The 12,206-nt window shown below is 46.7% G+C and overlaps 1 protein-coding gene across 1 annotated transcript in view; it reads right to left on the bottom strand.

The window, feature by feature from the left end:
• The window catches only part of LOC138571862 (putative methyltransferase DDB_G0268948), a 565,708-nt gene that overhangs the window by 358,225 nt on the left and 195,277 nt on the right, over nt 1–12,206 (bottom strand). Inside the window, exon 3 of the mRNA XM_069649228.1 lies at nt 2,553–2,713. Coding sequence (XP_069505329.1) covers nt 2,553–2,713 — 161 coding nt within the window. The remainder of the gene's footprint in view (nt 1–2,552; nt 2,714–12,206) is intronic.

Genomic DNA, 12,206 nt, shown 5'->3' on the forward strand with positions numbered 1-12,206 from the left:
AGGGTTTGTAATTCAGTTTAATCTTATAATTAAGTGTTTTTAAGTGAATGTCTGATGGGAATAGCAATACCTTTATCATCCATCTTCCATCTGTTGTGCATACATAGGATGTAGGCAGGTACTTCTATAGAAATAGAATTGCCTAATGTACAAATAGTCCTGTTAAACAAACAGCAGTTTGCATATGGTTGCACAAAATTCCCAATAATAATAATAAAGCAAGTCCCCACAAGGATGGTACCGTACACGCAAATTAAAAATAAGCATTTCTGCAAATTTGAAGTTGGATCCTGTATTATATTAGGAATTTTTTCTTAACATATTTCTGTTATTAGTATGTTTTTAAAACATTGGGAAAGGGTAGTCCCAACAGTGGGGGGCGGGGTGTATGTGTGTGTTTGCGTGTGTATCTGTGTGTCTGTCCCTGGCTACTGTGTGCGTCTAGGGAAGGCCTAGGAAGGGAGGACCCTTGTTGCTCAGTGTGTGGGAGTGCTGTGTGTATGTGGGCAGGCCTAGGTACTAAGTGTGTGTATATGTGTGCAGGGGAAGGGCCCTGTGTGCTGAGTGAGTGGGGGGTCTTTGGGCCTTGGGGCTGAGTGAATGTGGGGGATCCTGGGCATTGGGTGCATGGGATTAAAGGTTATTGGCTGAGTCCATCTTTAAGGGTTTAGGCTGTTGGAGGAGTCATTGGCTAAAAGTCAAAGGTAGGTGCTGGGGGAGACTTTACATAAGACGTGGAGGGTTTTCTTGTCTGGCTGGGTGGCGTTTTTAGCTGGGAGGGGGACAATATTTGTTGGGTGACTGCTGGAAAAGACATTGGCAGGAGAGAGAGGGAGTTATTTAGTAATCCACACTAATCCTAAAGTTGTCATGCCGTCAAGGTTTAGTGATCCACAACCATCAAGAAGCTGTCATGCAATTATCCTGAAGAAATCCTAAAGTTGTCCTGGAGTCATCCTTTAGTATCCACACACATTCTGTTGTTGTCATATAATCATCATGGAGTAATTACAATCCATACTTTAGTAGTCATATTATCATTTTGGAGCTATCAAAATCCATCCTAAAGTTGTCATGGTTTCATACTTTGGTAGTAAAAGATCATCAGTTTCCAGGAAAGCAATCAGAAACTCATTCTGAAGTAGTTAGTATTATTACTCTAAATTCTCATCCAGGGAAGGACGCTCAGCAAATCATGTGGCAGGAACAGCAAGCAAGAATACAGTGTACCACCCGCTTTTTCTAGCCACACTGAGGCCCTTCTCCGGGTCTCATAATCTTTATTTTTATTGTGTGGAGCAACAGGGAGCCTCTCTATACACTTTCCCACCCCCTCAATACAGCCCCACTTACCTGCTGGACCGGAGCTTTGTGCACCCATTCCGGCACTCCTCCCGCCTAGAAATCGAAAAGGGTCTAAGTCCCTTTCCGTATGGTGGCGGCCATCGTTTATTTATTTATATTTCTTGATGAGATTGGTGTTACGCAAAACGCACAGCCAATCTCCCAAAAATGAAATAAACCATTTGCACCCCGGATAAACCCTGGGGTGCGAATGGCTATCACTCCCTTATCGGAGGGCAGACATGGCCAGTAACAATGCAAAGACCTCGCCGGGCTTGGGCTGGAGAGTCGTTACCAGCCATGTCTGCCCCCTGACTCAGTGGTTAATGCCATTAAATAATGCAACCTTTGCACATACTTTAGTATGGTGTCAGATAATCACCCAGAACTATCTTGGATTACTCCAAGATGGAGTTATTGATAACTTCAGAATGACTCCAGGTACACCTTATTTTTTTACTTGGACTGCCACTGTAAGGCAAAATGAGGCAGAAAAAACAAAATAAATGCTAAATATGTAAATAAATACCTTCACAAATCCTAGAAAATGACACGTTTTGAATTATATTTTGTGAGGTGTTTTGAGGATTCATTTCCCAGCTATTGTTAGCGTTTTCACATAGATATGTGCAATGGCGGCCTTAACATCTCGTGTCATATTTGAATGTATTAAGCCCCAATCAAGCAGCAGCGCTTTACAGTCAGATAGGCTGTATAAGTAGACACAAGGAGGGCTAAACACAGCTTTAAGGGGACTTTACCAATGTACTTGGATAATGTAGCTGCCTACAGGGAAAGGATCCCTTTATTCAGCTTGGACATAAAGTGAAAACGTTTGAACCATTGTTTTCTGGCTCTTATTTTTCAACCCGAAATCACTTTGCTGGACAAAAACATAGCCATGCATCATTCGTAGGTAACATTTAAGAAAATGATTGCATTGCTGATCATTTTGTTTGAAAACATATTTTGCAAAAATGTCAAACTGTAAATGTTTGTTTATGATAAATCGCAAATCTCTTTGCATCAACAGTGCTACTGTGAGAAGATCTGAACATTTTTACAGCAGGTGCCAACCCACCAAAGCCAGATGTGGCTGCCTAATAGTTGCTGTAATGGTGAGGTTCCAGAGGACATACTGTTGGTTTTGATAAAGATGCACATTTAACATAATCTGCTACTGAATTTAATAGGTATTCATAACTCACATGTAGGTCACATTTTGCGGGTAAACCACACGCTCGGCTTCCTGTATCTGGGTCTTGCTGATGTCAATCCCAACAACCTTCTGGAAATGAGGCGCCAAGGCACGTGTGGTTTGTCCGGTACCACAGCCAACATCCAAAGCCAGTTCAAATGGTTTTCCCTTCTGCAGGGAGACAACGGAAGAGGTAAGCAAGGCTCTAGTATTCTATTGAAAGGGAACAATAACAAAAATAATAATGAAAGGACAGTTAATCCATCCTACCATCCAATCCCCTTGGCCCTACTGAGTAACTTAGAGACTTTTAATCTTGCCTCATACTGTCGGTTACCTTTTAGTGCTGACTGAAAAGAGCGATAGTGCTATAGGGAAAAGTACCATCCCTGGAACAGAGCGCTTTCTCATACTGCCCACATCTCAACAGACCATGGGAAGCAGGAGATAGAAAGTCCTTTAGAGGGTGTGGCTTAAAGAGTTCCTATCTCCTGAGCCAAACGCGTGTTTTGCTGTGTGTGTTTAACATTTTTTTTGTTCATAGACTGTGGAGCCTCACCTACTCCACAGGCATCTTTTTAGTGTGGGGATTACGAGTTTGGAGATAGCCATGGTGCTATTAGTGCCATGGCTTTTTAACGAAAGGGATGGCCCCTACTGTGGAGGGAAAAGAGCTGTAGTACAATGGAGAACGAAAAGGGCTCCAACCACAGGTATAATTATTGATACTACCCTAGTGTCGGGGTGTCTGCATGATTCTATTCTGATTATTTCAAAATCATGCTTCAAATAGTAAGCCAAGTATCCTTTAAATACATAATCAAGTCATCAAATGTGGCAGAATAAGGCACAAATCCCTCATTCTTAGTAATTGTTCAACTTAATTTATTGATTGTTCGTGTTGTTCTTTTTTTAAACAAAAATCATAAACCATAACTGGCTTGTTTTTAAATAGAAAAATAGGACATAAATATAATATGTGGAGAAATGATTTCACATTGAATGCTCTCGTTGTTCAGTAATCACATAATTAGTGAGTTAGTATCATCTGAGTGTGCAAGGAACATGTATGCAAAATGTAAAGAAGAGAGACAGTAAAAAATATTAACATTTATACCAAAAAACCGTTCAATATTTGTACAGCACAAATGGAAAGAATGTACTAGCCAATTGTTTAGTCCCCAAGTTTCAGCAAAGGCTGGTTAGTAACCTTGCTTTACGCTGAGTGCCTAAAAAGTTAGATTTAGTGGGCTAAATTAAATTTAGTCCGTGCAGGACCAAATTTGTTAATCCAAAAAATGTGTATTATCAATATACAGTGAACAGGGGAAATTAATAGTAAGGGGGAACCCGATTTGTCAGACCACAAGTAAAACAAGGTGCACCAGTAGCCTAGCTGTACTTAGAGGACCGGGCGGATGAAACCACGGTGTCAATTAGATTTCAAAAACAGAGGACCAAAAACTATCGGCCATGGCTGCCTCCAAACTCGTGTCCAGGTCCGGGTTCCTTGAATGGAGATTTACTGGGTCATTGCAACTTTGGAGGACCCGGTAACTCCCCATTCAAAATACCCATCCCCATTTGAGCGCCCATAGGGCTCAATGGGAATGGGGAGGGAGCTAATAACGGGCCCCTTAATAACGGGCCCGTTATTAGCTCCCTGGTTCCCTTGTGGGAACTGCAAAGGACGTCTGGTCTGACCAGATGTTCTGAGCGGGTCCCGCGAGGCAACCTCGTAAAGCGGCGGTAAGGGTTTAAAGGCACCGGCATCCTTACCAGCGCCGTTAACCCCTTACCGCCACACTCGTAATGACCCCATGTGTGTTACACAGCACCTTCAGTGCAGAGGCACAGGGTTGTCTTTTAGGCTTCCCAACTCAGACTCCCATTTTCTGGGACTGATTACTTTCTCCCAAAACATGTAAAGTTGGCATTGACTTTATTAGTCTTTTTAAAACCACAGACCCAGTAAACACGGTTAATATTTATCCCTTTTTGTGTGTTTCTCTTGGAGCCTTGTTTCGCTCCCTTTTCATCAAGACTTGGCTGTAACTACCCTATTTTTCCTACCGCGGTTATCTTAAATAACATTGGCATTGTCTTAGGCTATCTTGGCAGCCTCGAATTTAAACCCGCTAGACCATATAGGTTTTTATACGGTTCCAGCTGGTTTTATTCGCCATTTATTTTTTAAATGTCTTTCTCGTGTTTTACTCTGCACGCCAAACCAGGTTTGGTTCCTTTGTTCACTGTCTTTTCGCGGGCTTCGACACAGAAGCCCTCCTTAGCCGCCTGTATGTCTGGGGGGGACAGGATGTGAGGGAGGGGTTTAGGACTCCCTGCACAGGGTCTCCTTGGAGACCCATGTCGCACTCTACCATGATTGGCTGTGGTGGCTGTCCTGGCGGTACAGCCACCCTGCTGTGTGATGGACAGCCAGGCTGTGTGAATGGGGGAAAACTGCATAAAAAGCAGGTCTCTGGGTTTGGAAAGGCAGAGTCGCCACTGGAACGAAAGAACCGACGAGGTGCTGACGGAAGAGGACCCCAACCATGACTGAACCGTCCGGTGAAGCCCTACTGCAGGTCCGAATTCTCGAACTCCAACGACAGAGAAGATCCTCCAGGAATCTTCTTCCCTTGAACTGGTGGGACCAACCAGTTCGCACAAACTGCAAGCCAGGACTCCCTCCTCCGGTTGAATTCGCTGTACAGAGCTACAGTGGGCCGGATAGCCAGGAAGGTTGGACCCTGCTTAGGTTTTAAGGAGCGCACCTTTTATTCGTTGCTTTGCTCTGCTGCTGGTTTCTTCCCTGGGTGGTGCAGGACCCTCCAGTCTTCCTACTTCTTGTCAGTCTGACAGTCGCTTCAGGAACCGTGAGCCTGCAAGAACCACCAGGAACATCTGCCTCAGCTACAGCTTCTTCTCCATTGAAATGTACTGTTCAAATCCAGTTGATGGTTTCGTTCAGCCGCAGTGAAAGTGTGTGAAATCTTTCTCCAATCCGAGGGCTTGTCCTTCCCTACTCTTTGAACTTACTTTTCTGCCGACCAACTTCGTCCGGAACTCTTGGCAAAGACTTAACCGCAAACTACCCTGAACTGTGTGATCTTGAGCAAAAGACTTTTGACCTATTGACTTTGGCCCTAAGCCTATTTGATTTGATCCACTCACTGTAGTTCCTCTTTCTAGATTGCCTTGCATACTTACCTGTTGGTGCTGCTCAATTTCTGCCTAACTTTGACTTTCCCTCCCTTTTTTATTAACAGAGTGCCATTTTGCTCCCACTTCATTTTGTGAGCTTAACTTGTCTGGAAAATATTGGGAGGGGTGTGGTGTATTAAGAGTGTGATTTTTAGACTGCTTTACTTTAGTGAAATGTTATATAACTGATGAGTAAATATATATTGTTTTACTTGAAAACCTTGAGTCAGTGTTTGCCTGAATCATAGTAATTGCTGTCCTTTGTGTAAGACATGCATTACTTACCGTAATAGCATTTCTGATGATTGTATCTGCTTAGATTCACATGCTGTGCATATGGTCCGACATCCAGTGGTAACCGCAGAGTATTGCATCTTGTCTTTTGGGGACTGAAAGGGGACGTCGGCATAGGCATGTCTGTAACACTATCCCTATCGTGACGTGTGTAGTACCCAAGATCCCTCACGCCCGAGGTCCCTCCAATTGTATTTTTTCTGCCATGAGGGAGCCCTAGGCTATAGTGAGTGAGTACATAAAGAGAAAAAGTAGTAAGACGTCTATGTTCCTTCCACCCCGAGCGGGGTGGTAGGGAGGGCCCTGTGTGTGCTAAGCAGATACAATCATCAGAAATGCTATTGCGCTAAGTAATGCATGTCTTCTGATGCTTGTTAATCTGCTTAGAATCACATGCTGTGCATAGACTAGCGAGCAGTACCCGGAGTTGGAGGTGGGTTGTGAGAAGGAACAGTAGAGAAAAGATGTCTTAGTACTGCTTATCCCACCTGAGAATCAGACCTAGAATGAGTGTCTAGGCAATAGTGTTTTGTAAAGGTGTGTACAGAACTCCAGGTTGCCGTTTTGCAAATGGACTCAAGAGGAACATTTGCAATGAATGCTATGGATGCCCCAGTGCCTCGGGTAGAGTGTGCTCTAGGCTTGAAGGGCAGCTCAGAGTGTGAAATAGTGTGATGCATTTGACAATCCACCTTGAGATAGCTGATTTAGTGACAGGATACCCTTCTCTACCAGCTGCCACTGAAACAAAGAATTGTTTAGTCTTCCTTAGTGGTTTAGTTCTTTCCAGGTAAAACATGACTGCCCTGCGCACGTCTAGTGTGTGAAGGCTTCTTTCGGCCATGTTAGTAGGGTTCTGGAAGAAAGTGGGTAGTTCGATTGATTGGTTCACATGGAACTTCGAGATGAATTTAGACGCAAACCTGGGATGCCTGTGCAGAACTACCTTATCTTTGTGGACTGTAACAAAGGGGTCTTGAACAGAAAGAGACTGTAGTTCGGTAACCCTTATGATAGAAGTGATAGCCACTAGGAAGGCTGTCTTATAAGTCAGGTCTTTCAGACTTGCTTTATGCATAGGCTGAAAGGGAGCTCCCATGAGCCTTGTCAAAACCACATTCAGATCCCATCCAAGGGCTGGGTGAGAGATGGGAGGATAAATCCTCTTAACCCCTTCCATAAAGGCCTTAATCACCGGTATTTTCCACCACGACACCTTTAGTTGTGATGTGGTGTGGGCTGACAAAGCAGTCAGATGAACCTTTAGGGAATTGAAGACTAACCCAGTGTCCGACAGATGGGCTAGATACAGCACAATGTGTGAGGGTGAGCAATTAATGGGATTGACGCCCTTGGAATTGCACCAGATGACAAAACGTTTCCATTTGCTGGCATAGCAATAACGTGTATTAGGTTTTCTCACTTCCCTGAGTATGTCCATGCACCTCTGAGGGAGTTGCAGGTGTCCAAACTCTATGATCTCAGGAGACAGGCTGCTAAATTCAGAGTTTGTCGGCATGGGTGTAGGGTATTCCCCCTGTCCTGAGACAACATGTTGTACGGGCAGGGCAGCTTGACTGGTGGGGAGAGGGACATTTCCATCAGGTGAGCGAACCAGGGTTGGCGGGCCCACATGGGGGCCACCAGTATCATGGTAACTGGTTCCTGGTGCATCTTGTGCACTATCTTGTTGAGAAGGAGAGTCGGGGGAAAAGCGTAGACAAATTTCCCCGACCAAGTTATCCAGAGACGTTCCCCTTGGATCGGTTCTGGGGGTACCTGGAGGCATGGTCTTTGCATTGAGCGTTCTCCTGAGTAGCGAACAGGTCGATCTCTGGGAAACCCCATTCTGCGAAGACGTTGGACACAATGTCTTCGTGCAGTCGCCATTCGTATTCTTCTGGCAGGGGAACATCTCTGCTGAGTATGTCTGCCAGAAGATTGAATTCCCCTGGAACATGTTGGAACAACAAAAACATCTTGTGTTTGAGAGCCCATATCCAAATGTTTTGGAACAGCTTGGATAGCCCTGGAGAGTGAGTGCCCACCTGTTTGTTCAGGTAATACATTGCTGTAGTGCTGTCCATTAGGATCAGCACTGTCTTCCCTTGCAGTTGCATCTGAAAGGCTTTCAATGCTTTGAACACCGCTAATAGCTCCAGTAAGTTTATATGGTTGGACGCTACTTGAAGGGACTACACTCCGTGTGCTGTCTGCTGAAGCAGGTGAACCCCCCAACCCGTGAGAGATGCGTCTGTCGTGAGAGTGGCTTCCACTGCAGGGGTGGTGAAGGGCATCCCCTCCAAGAGGTTTTCTCTTGACCACCACTGCAGAGAGAGATTGAGGGCTGGCGAGACAACTAACAGATCTTCCCATTGTCCGCTGGCCTGACACCACTGGCTATTGAGCCACTCTTGCATGGGATGCATGCGCAGCCGAGCGTGGGGAACCAAGTATATGCATGACGCCATCATCCCTAGCAAACGCATGGCTTTGCGTACCGTCACCTCCTGACTGGCTACATAGTGAGGGATCTGAGAAAGCATGTTCTGAACCCTCTCACTGGAGGGGAAGACGAGACCATCTTCTGTCTGAATTAGAGCCCCCAGAAATTGTTTTACTTGACTGGGGACCAAACTGGATTTCTCTTTGTTGATTGAGAAACCCAGGCTGAAGAGGAGATCTATTGTTTATTGGGTGTTTGAAAAACAAACGTCGAACGAGTCCCCCGTGATGAGCCAGTCGTCGGGGTAAAGGGAAACTGGGACTGATAGTCTGCGCAGGTGTGCGGCTGCCACTGCCAGGACTTTGGTAAACACCCTTGGAGCCGAGGCGATGCCGAAGGGGAGTACCTTGAATTGCTAATGTCTGTCCTGGATCATGAACCTTAGATATTTCCTGTGCGCTGGCAACATTGAAATATGAAAGTATGCATCTTTCATGTCCAATGTTGCCATGAAGTCCCCTTGTTTCAGCAATGGGATCACTTCCTGCAGTGTTACCATGCAAAACTTCTAGGGTTTTATAAACTTGTTCGCTGGGCGCAGGTCTAGAACAGGGCGCATGGTGAGATCCTTTTTGGGTACAAGGAAGTACACTGAATAAATACCCTTGTTTACCTGAAGAATAGGGACGGCTTCTATGGCGTCCTTTCGCAGCAGTGCTTCCACCTCTTGGATCAGGATCTCCAGATGGTCCGGTGAAAGGTGCAGTGAGTGCGGCGGTCTGAACTGTGGAGGTCGGGCGAATTCCACGCAGTAACCGTGGGCGAATGTCTTTAAGACCCACTGGTCGAAAGTTATCCCCTCCCGTGCCCTGAGGATCCCCTCCCATGCCCTGAGGAAAGATGTTAATCGCCCCCAGACCGGGGTGACATGGGAGGGGACCTGGACTTGGTGGTCATTTCTGACCAGAGGCTGTGGATCCTCTGGGATTGGGGCCTCTGCCTCTACCCTTGCCCCGTTTCTGACCCCTTGAAGGGTAGTAAGTGGGGCTTCCAGATGTTTGATTTGTGTTGAAGTTACCCGTGCCGTAGTTGTTTTCACCAGCACGGGCTTGCCCTCGAAAGGACCGCCGAGAGTTATTACCCCTCTGGGAGGAGGGTTTCTGTGTAATTTGTTGCAGAGACTTTAGAGTCTCATGCTCCTTCTTGGCTGTTTCCAAAGCCTCATCCACTGCTTTCCCGAAGAGGTGTCTCCTCAATGGGTTTATTAATGAGGGAGGCCTGAGTGTCAGGTTTAAATCCTGATGTACGCAGCCAAGTGTTTCTTTTCAGTAGCAAGAGCAAGAGACCTGCCTGCAGTTTCCTCAGTGTCCAGGGTGTTCTTCACCACATTCTGGTTAACTAGTCTTCCCTCCGTTACAATGGCGAGAAGCTTTAATTTGGCGTGTTCAGGAACCTCTTGGAGGCCTTCCTGGAGCAAATTCCATTGCGCATCAGCATAGCTTGCTAATAGAGTAGTATTATTAGCAACCCGTATAGTGTATGCAGCTGCTGACGTGACACGTTTGCCCAGGGCATACAGCCGCTTAGACTCCTTGTCCGGTGGTGATTTTCCCGTGGCAAGGGCTACCCCTGCCCTCTTTCGAGTGGTAGTCACTACCAGTGAATCTGGGATGGCGTGCCCTTTGATGTATAGAGGGTCAGAAGGAGAAGGTTGAAATAATTTTTCGACTCTCGGGTTCACTGCCCGTGTTTGAGCCAGTGACACCAATGAGGGAGCTACCTGTCTCTTAACAGAGTTAAGAAGGGGGATGGATTGACTCGCCGGAGGTTTTTCCTTAATGATATCCTCCACGAAATCCTGCTCATGTACCACCTCTTGAGTGGCTATTTTAAAGTATTCAGCTGCTTTTTTCAACATGGAGTTGAATGCCATTTGGTCATCTACAGGAGAGGCCTGGCGAGCCGCGGTGGACGGAGGAGAGTCTAGGCACAAAACATCAGAGTCCTGATCTTGCTGTGCCCATGGGTCCTGACCTTCCTGCTGGGTTTCTTCCCAGTTGTCCATAGTATACTGTTGGTCCTCCTCATAGTTTTGCAGAAAAGAAGCTTCTTCTTCTTCATTATAGATGTCTCTATATGTATCCATCTGGACCACGTCTTCCTATTGGAAAACATGAGACTGATCTTCCTGAATTTGGAGGTTAGGGTCTACCCGAGCCCTTTTCGGGGGAGGATGATCAGAAGAACTGATAATCTGCTCCAGCCGATCCATACACCCTTCGAATTTTTCAGTAGTCCATTTAGAGGACCCAAACGGGCCTACTTGAGGAAAAACTACGTTCCCCGCACTGCAGCGTCGAAAGGAGTCTCTCAGGGAGTCGGAGAGAGGCTTTCGACTATCCTCGTAAGCATCATCAGAATTGGGAACCCAATCTGCCGAAAAATTTTCCGCGGCTTGTCCCATAACCTTAGGCGGAACTGGAGTAAGGCCCACAGCTGCCGTAATTCTTCCGGTGCTGCTCTCGATAGTCGCTGAATCGTCGTGAGACAAAGGCTCCAATGATTTATCGGCAGGTATAGTACCTTCCGCGGCGCTAGAGGGCCTAGCGGTCGGTTTTCCGGGTAAAGGCCTAGCCGTAGTTTCCGGGCCTATTGAGGCCCTAGAACCATCCAAACGTCGGGCTCCCGCGCTTCGACGCGTGTAGGTTTTGGAGTAACGCCCTTAGCTGATTTAGATTGCCCAGTCACAAAACGCTGTTGCGGATGCAGGGAAGGCTTTGGATCTGAACGATCCGAGGGAACCGGCAAAGTTTTCGGCGGCCCTGTTGGCGCTTTTTCCTTTTTCAACGAAGACGCTGAAATTGGCGTAGGGGTTGTGTGCTTAGTACGATGCGCTTGTATGCCCCTGTCGCCGGGTGTTGTCCCTGTAGCAAGACCAGAGTCGAGGCATGAAGGGTCGGGGACGGCGTGGCAGACCTAGAAGCGTATGCCTCGAGGTCTATAACATCTGAAATGGACGTTTGGTCACCCGAAGTACCCCCGTCACTTTCAGCGGGTGTGGCGGTGGGGGAAGGGGGTTCCATGCGTGACATACCGTACGTGGCCCACCACTTTACACGGCACTCCTTAAGGGTCTTAGGCCGAAGGAGTTTGCACGCCGCACACCGCTTATCGCTGTGCTCTAGGGGGAGACAGGAGTTACACGTCCTGTGTTCGTCCTTCCAAGGATACCTGACCCTACACTTAGGGCAGAATCTAAAAGGAGTCCTTTCCATAGCCAAAGGGAAGGATGACCAGACCAACAGGGAAAAGAGGAGAAAGGAGGAAAGACATACCGACAATATGGCCACCCGACCCCACTCTCCCTACTGTATAGGTTGGCCAGAAGGCCTGACCACGTGGAAAATCCGTCCGCCGGATCTTAGGCGCCGAAATCCACAGCTGTAGACGATTCCCCCGTAGTCTTCGTCGAAGATGTTCTTGTTGGACGAAGTGACTTAACGGGGAATAAACAGACAATTCGGTAAAGATAAACAATGTCTCTAGTAAGAGCTCCACTATAGGGCGACCAGTTATCTGGGCGGAAAAAACAAATCTGAGGGACCTCGGCGCATGAGGGATTTTGGGTCCTACACGCGTCACGATAGGGATAGTGTTACAGACACGAGATTAACAAGCATCAGAACTATTGATACTGCTCACTTGCTCTTGAGATAA

This window comes from Ambystoma mexicanum, chromosome 1p (assembly GCF_040938575.1).
Source record: "Ambystoma mexicanum isolate Mex_15411 chromosome 1p, UKY_AmexF1_1, whole genome shotgun sequence".
Lineage (NCBI taxonomy): Eukaryota > Metazoa > Chordata > Amphibia > Caudata > Ambystomatidae > Ambystoma > Ambystoma mexicanum.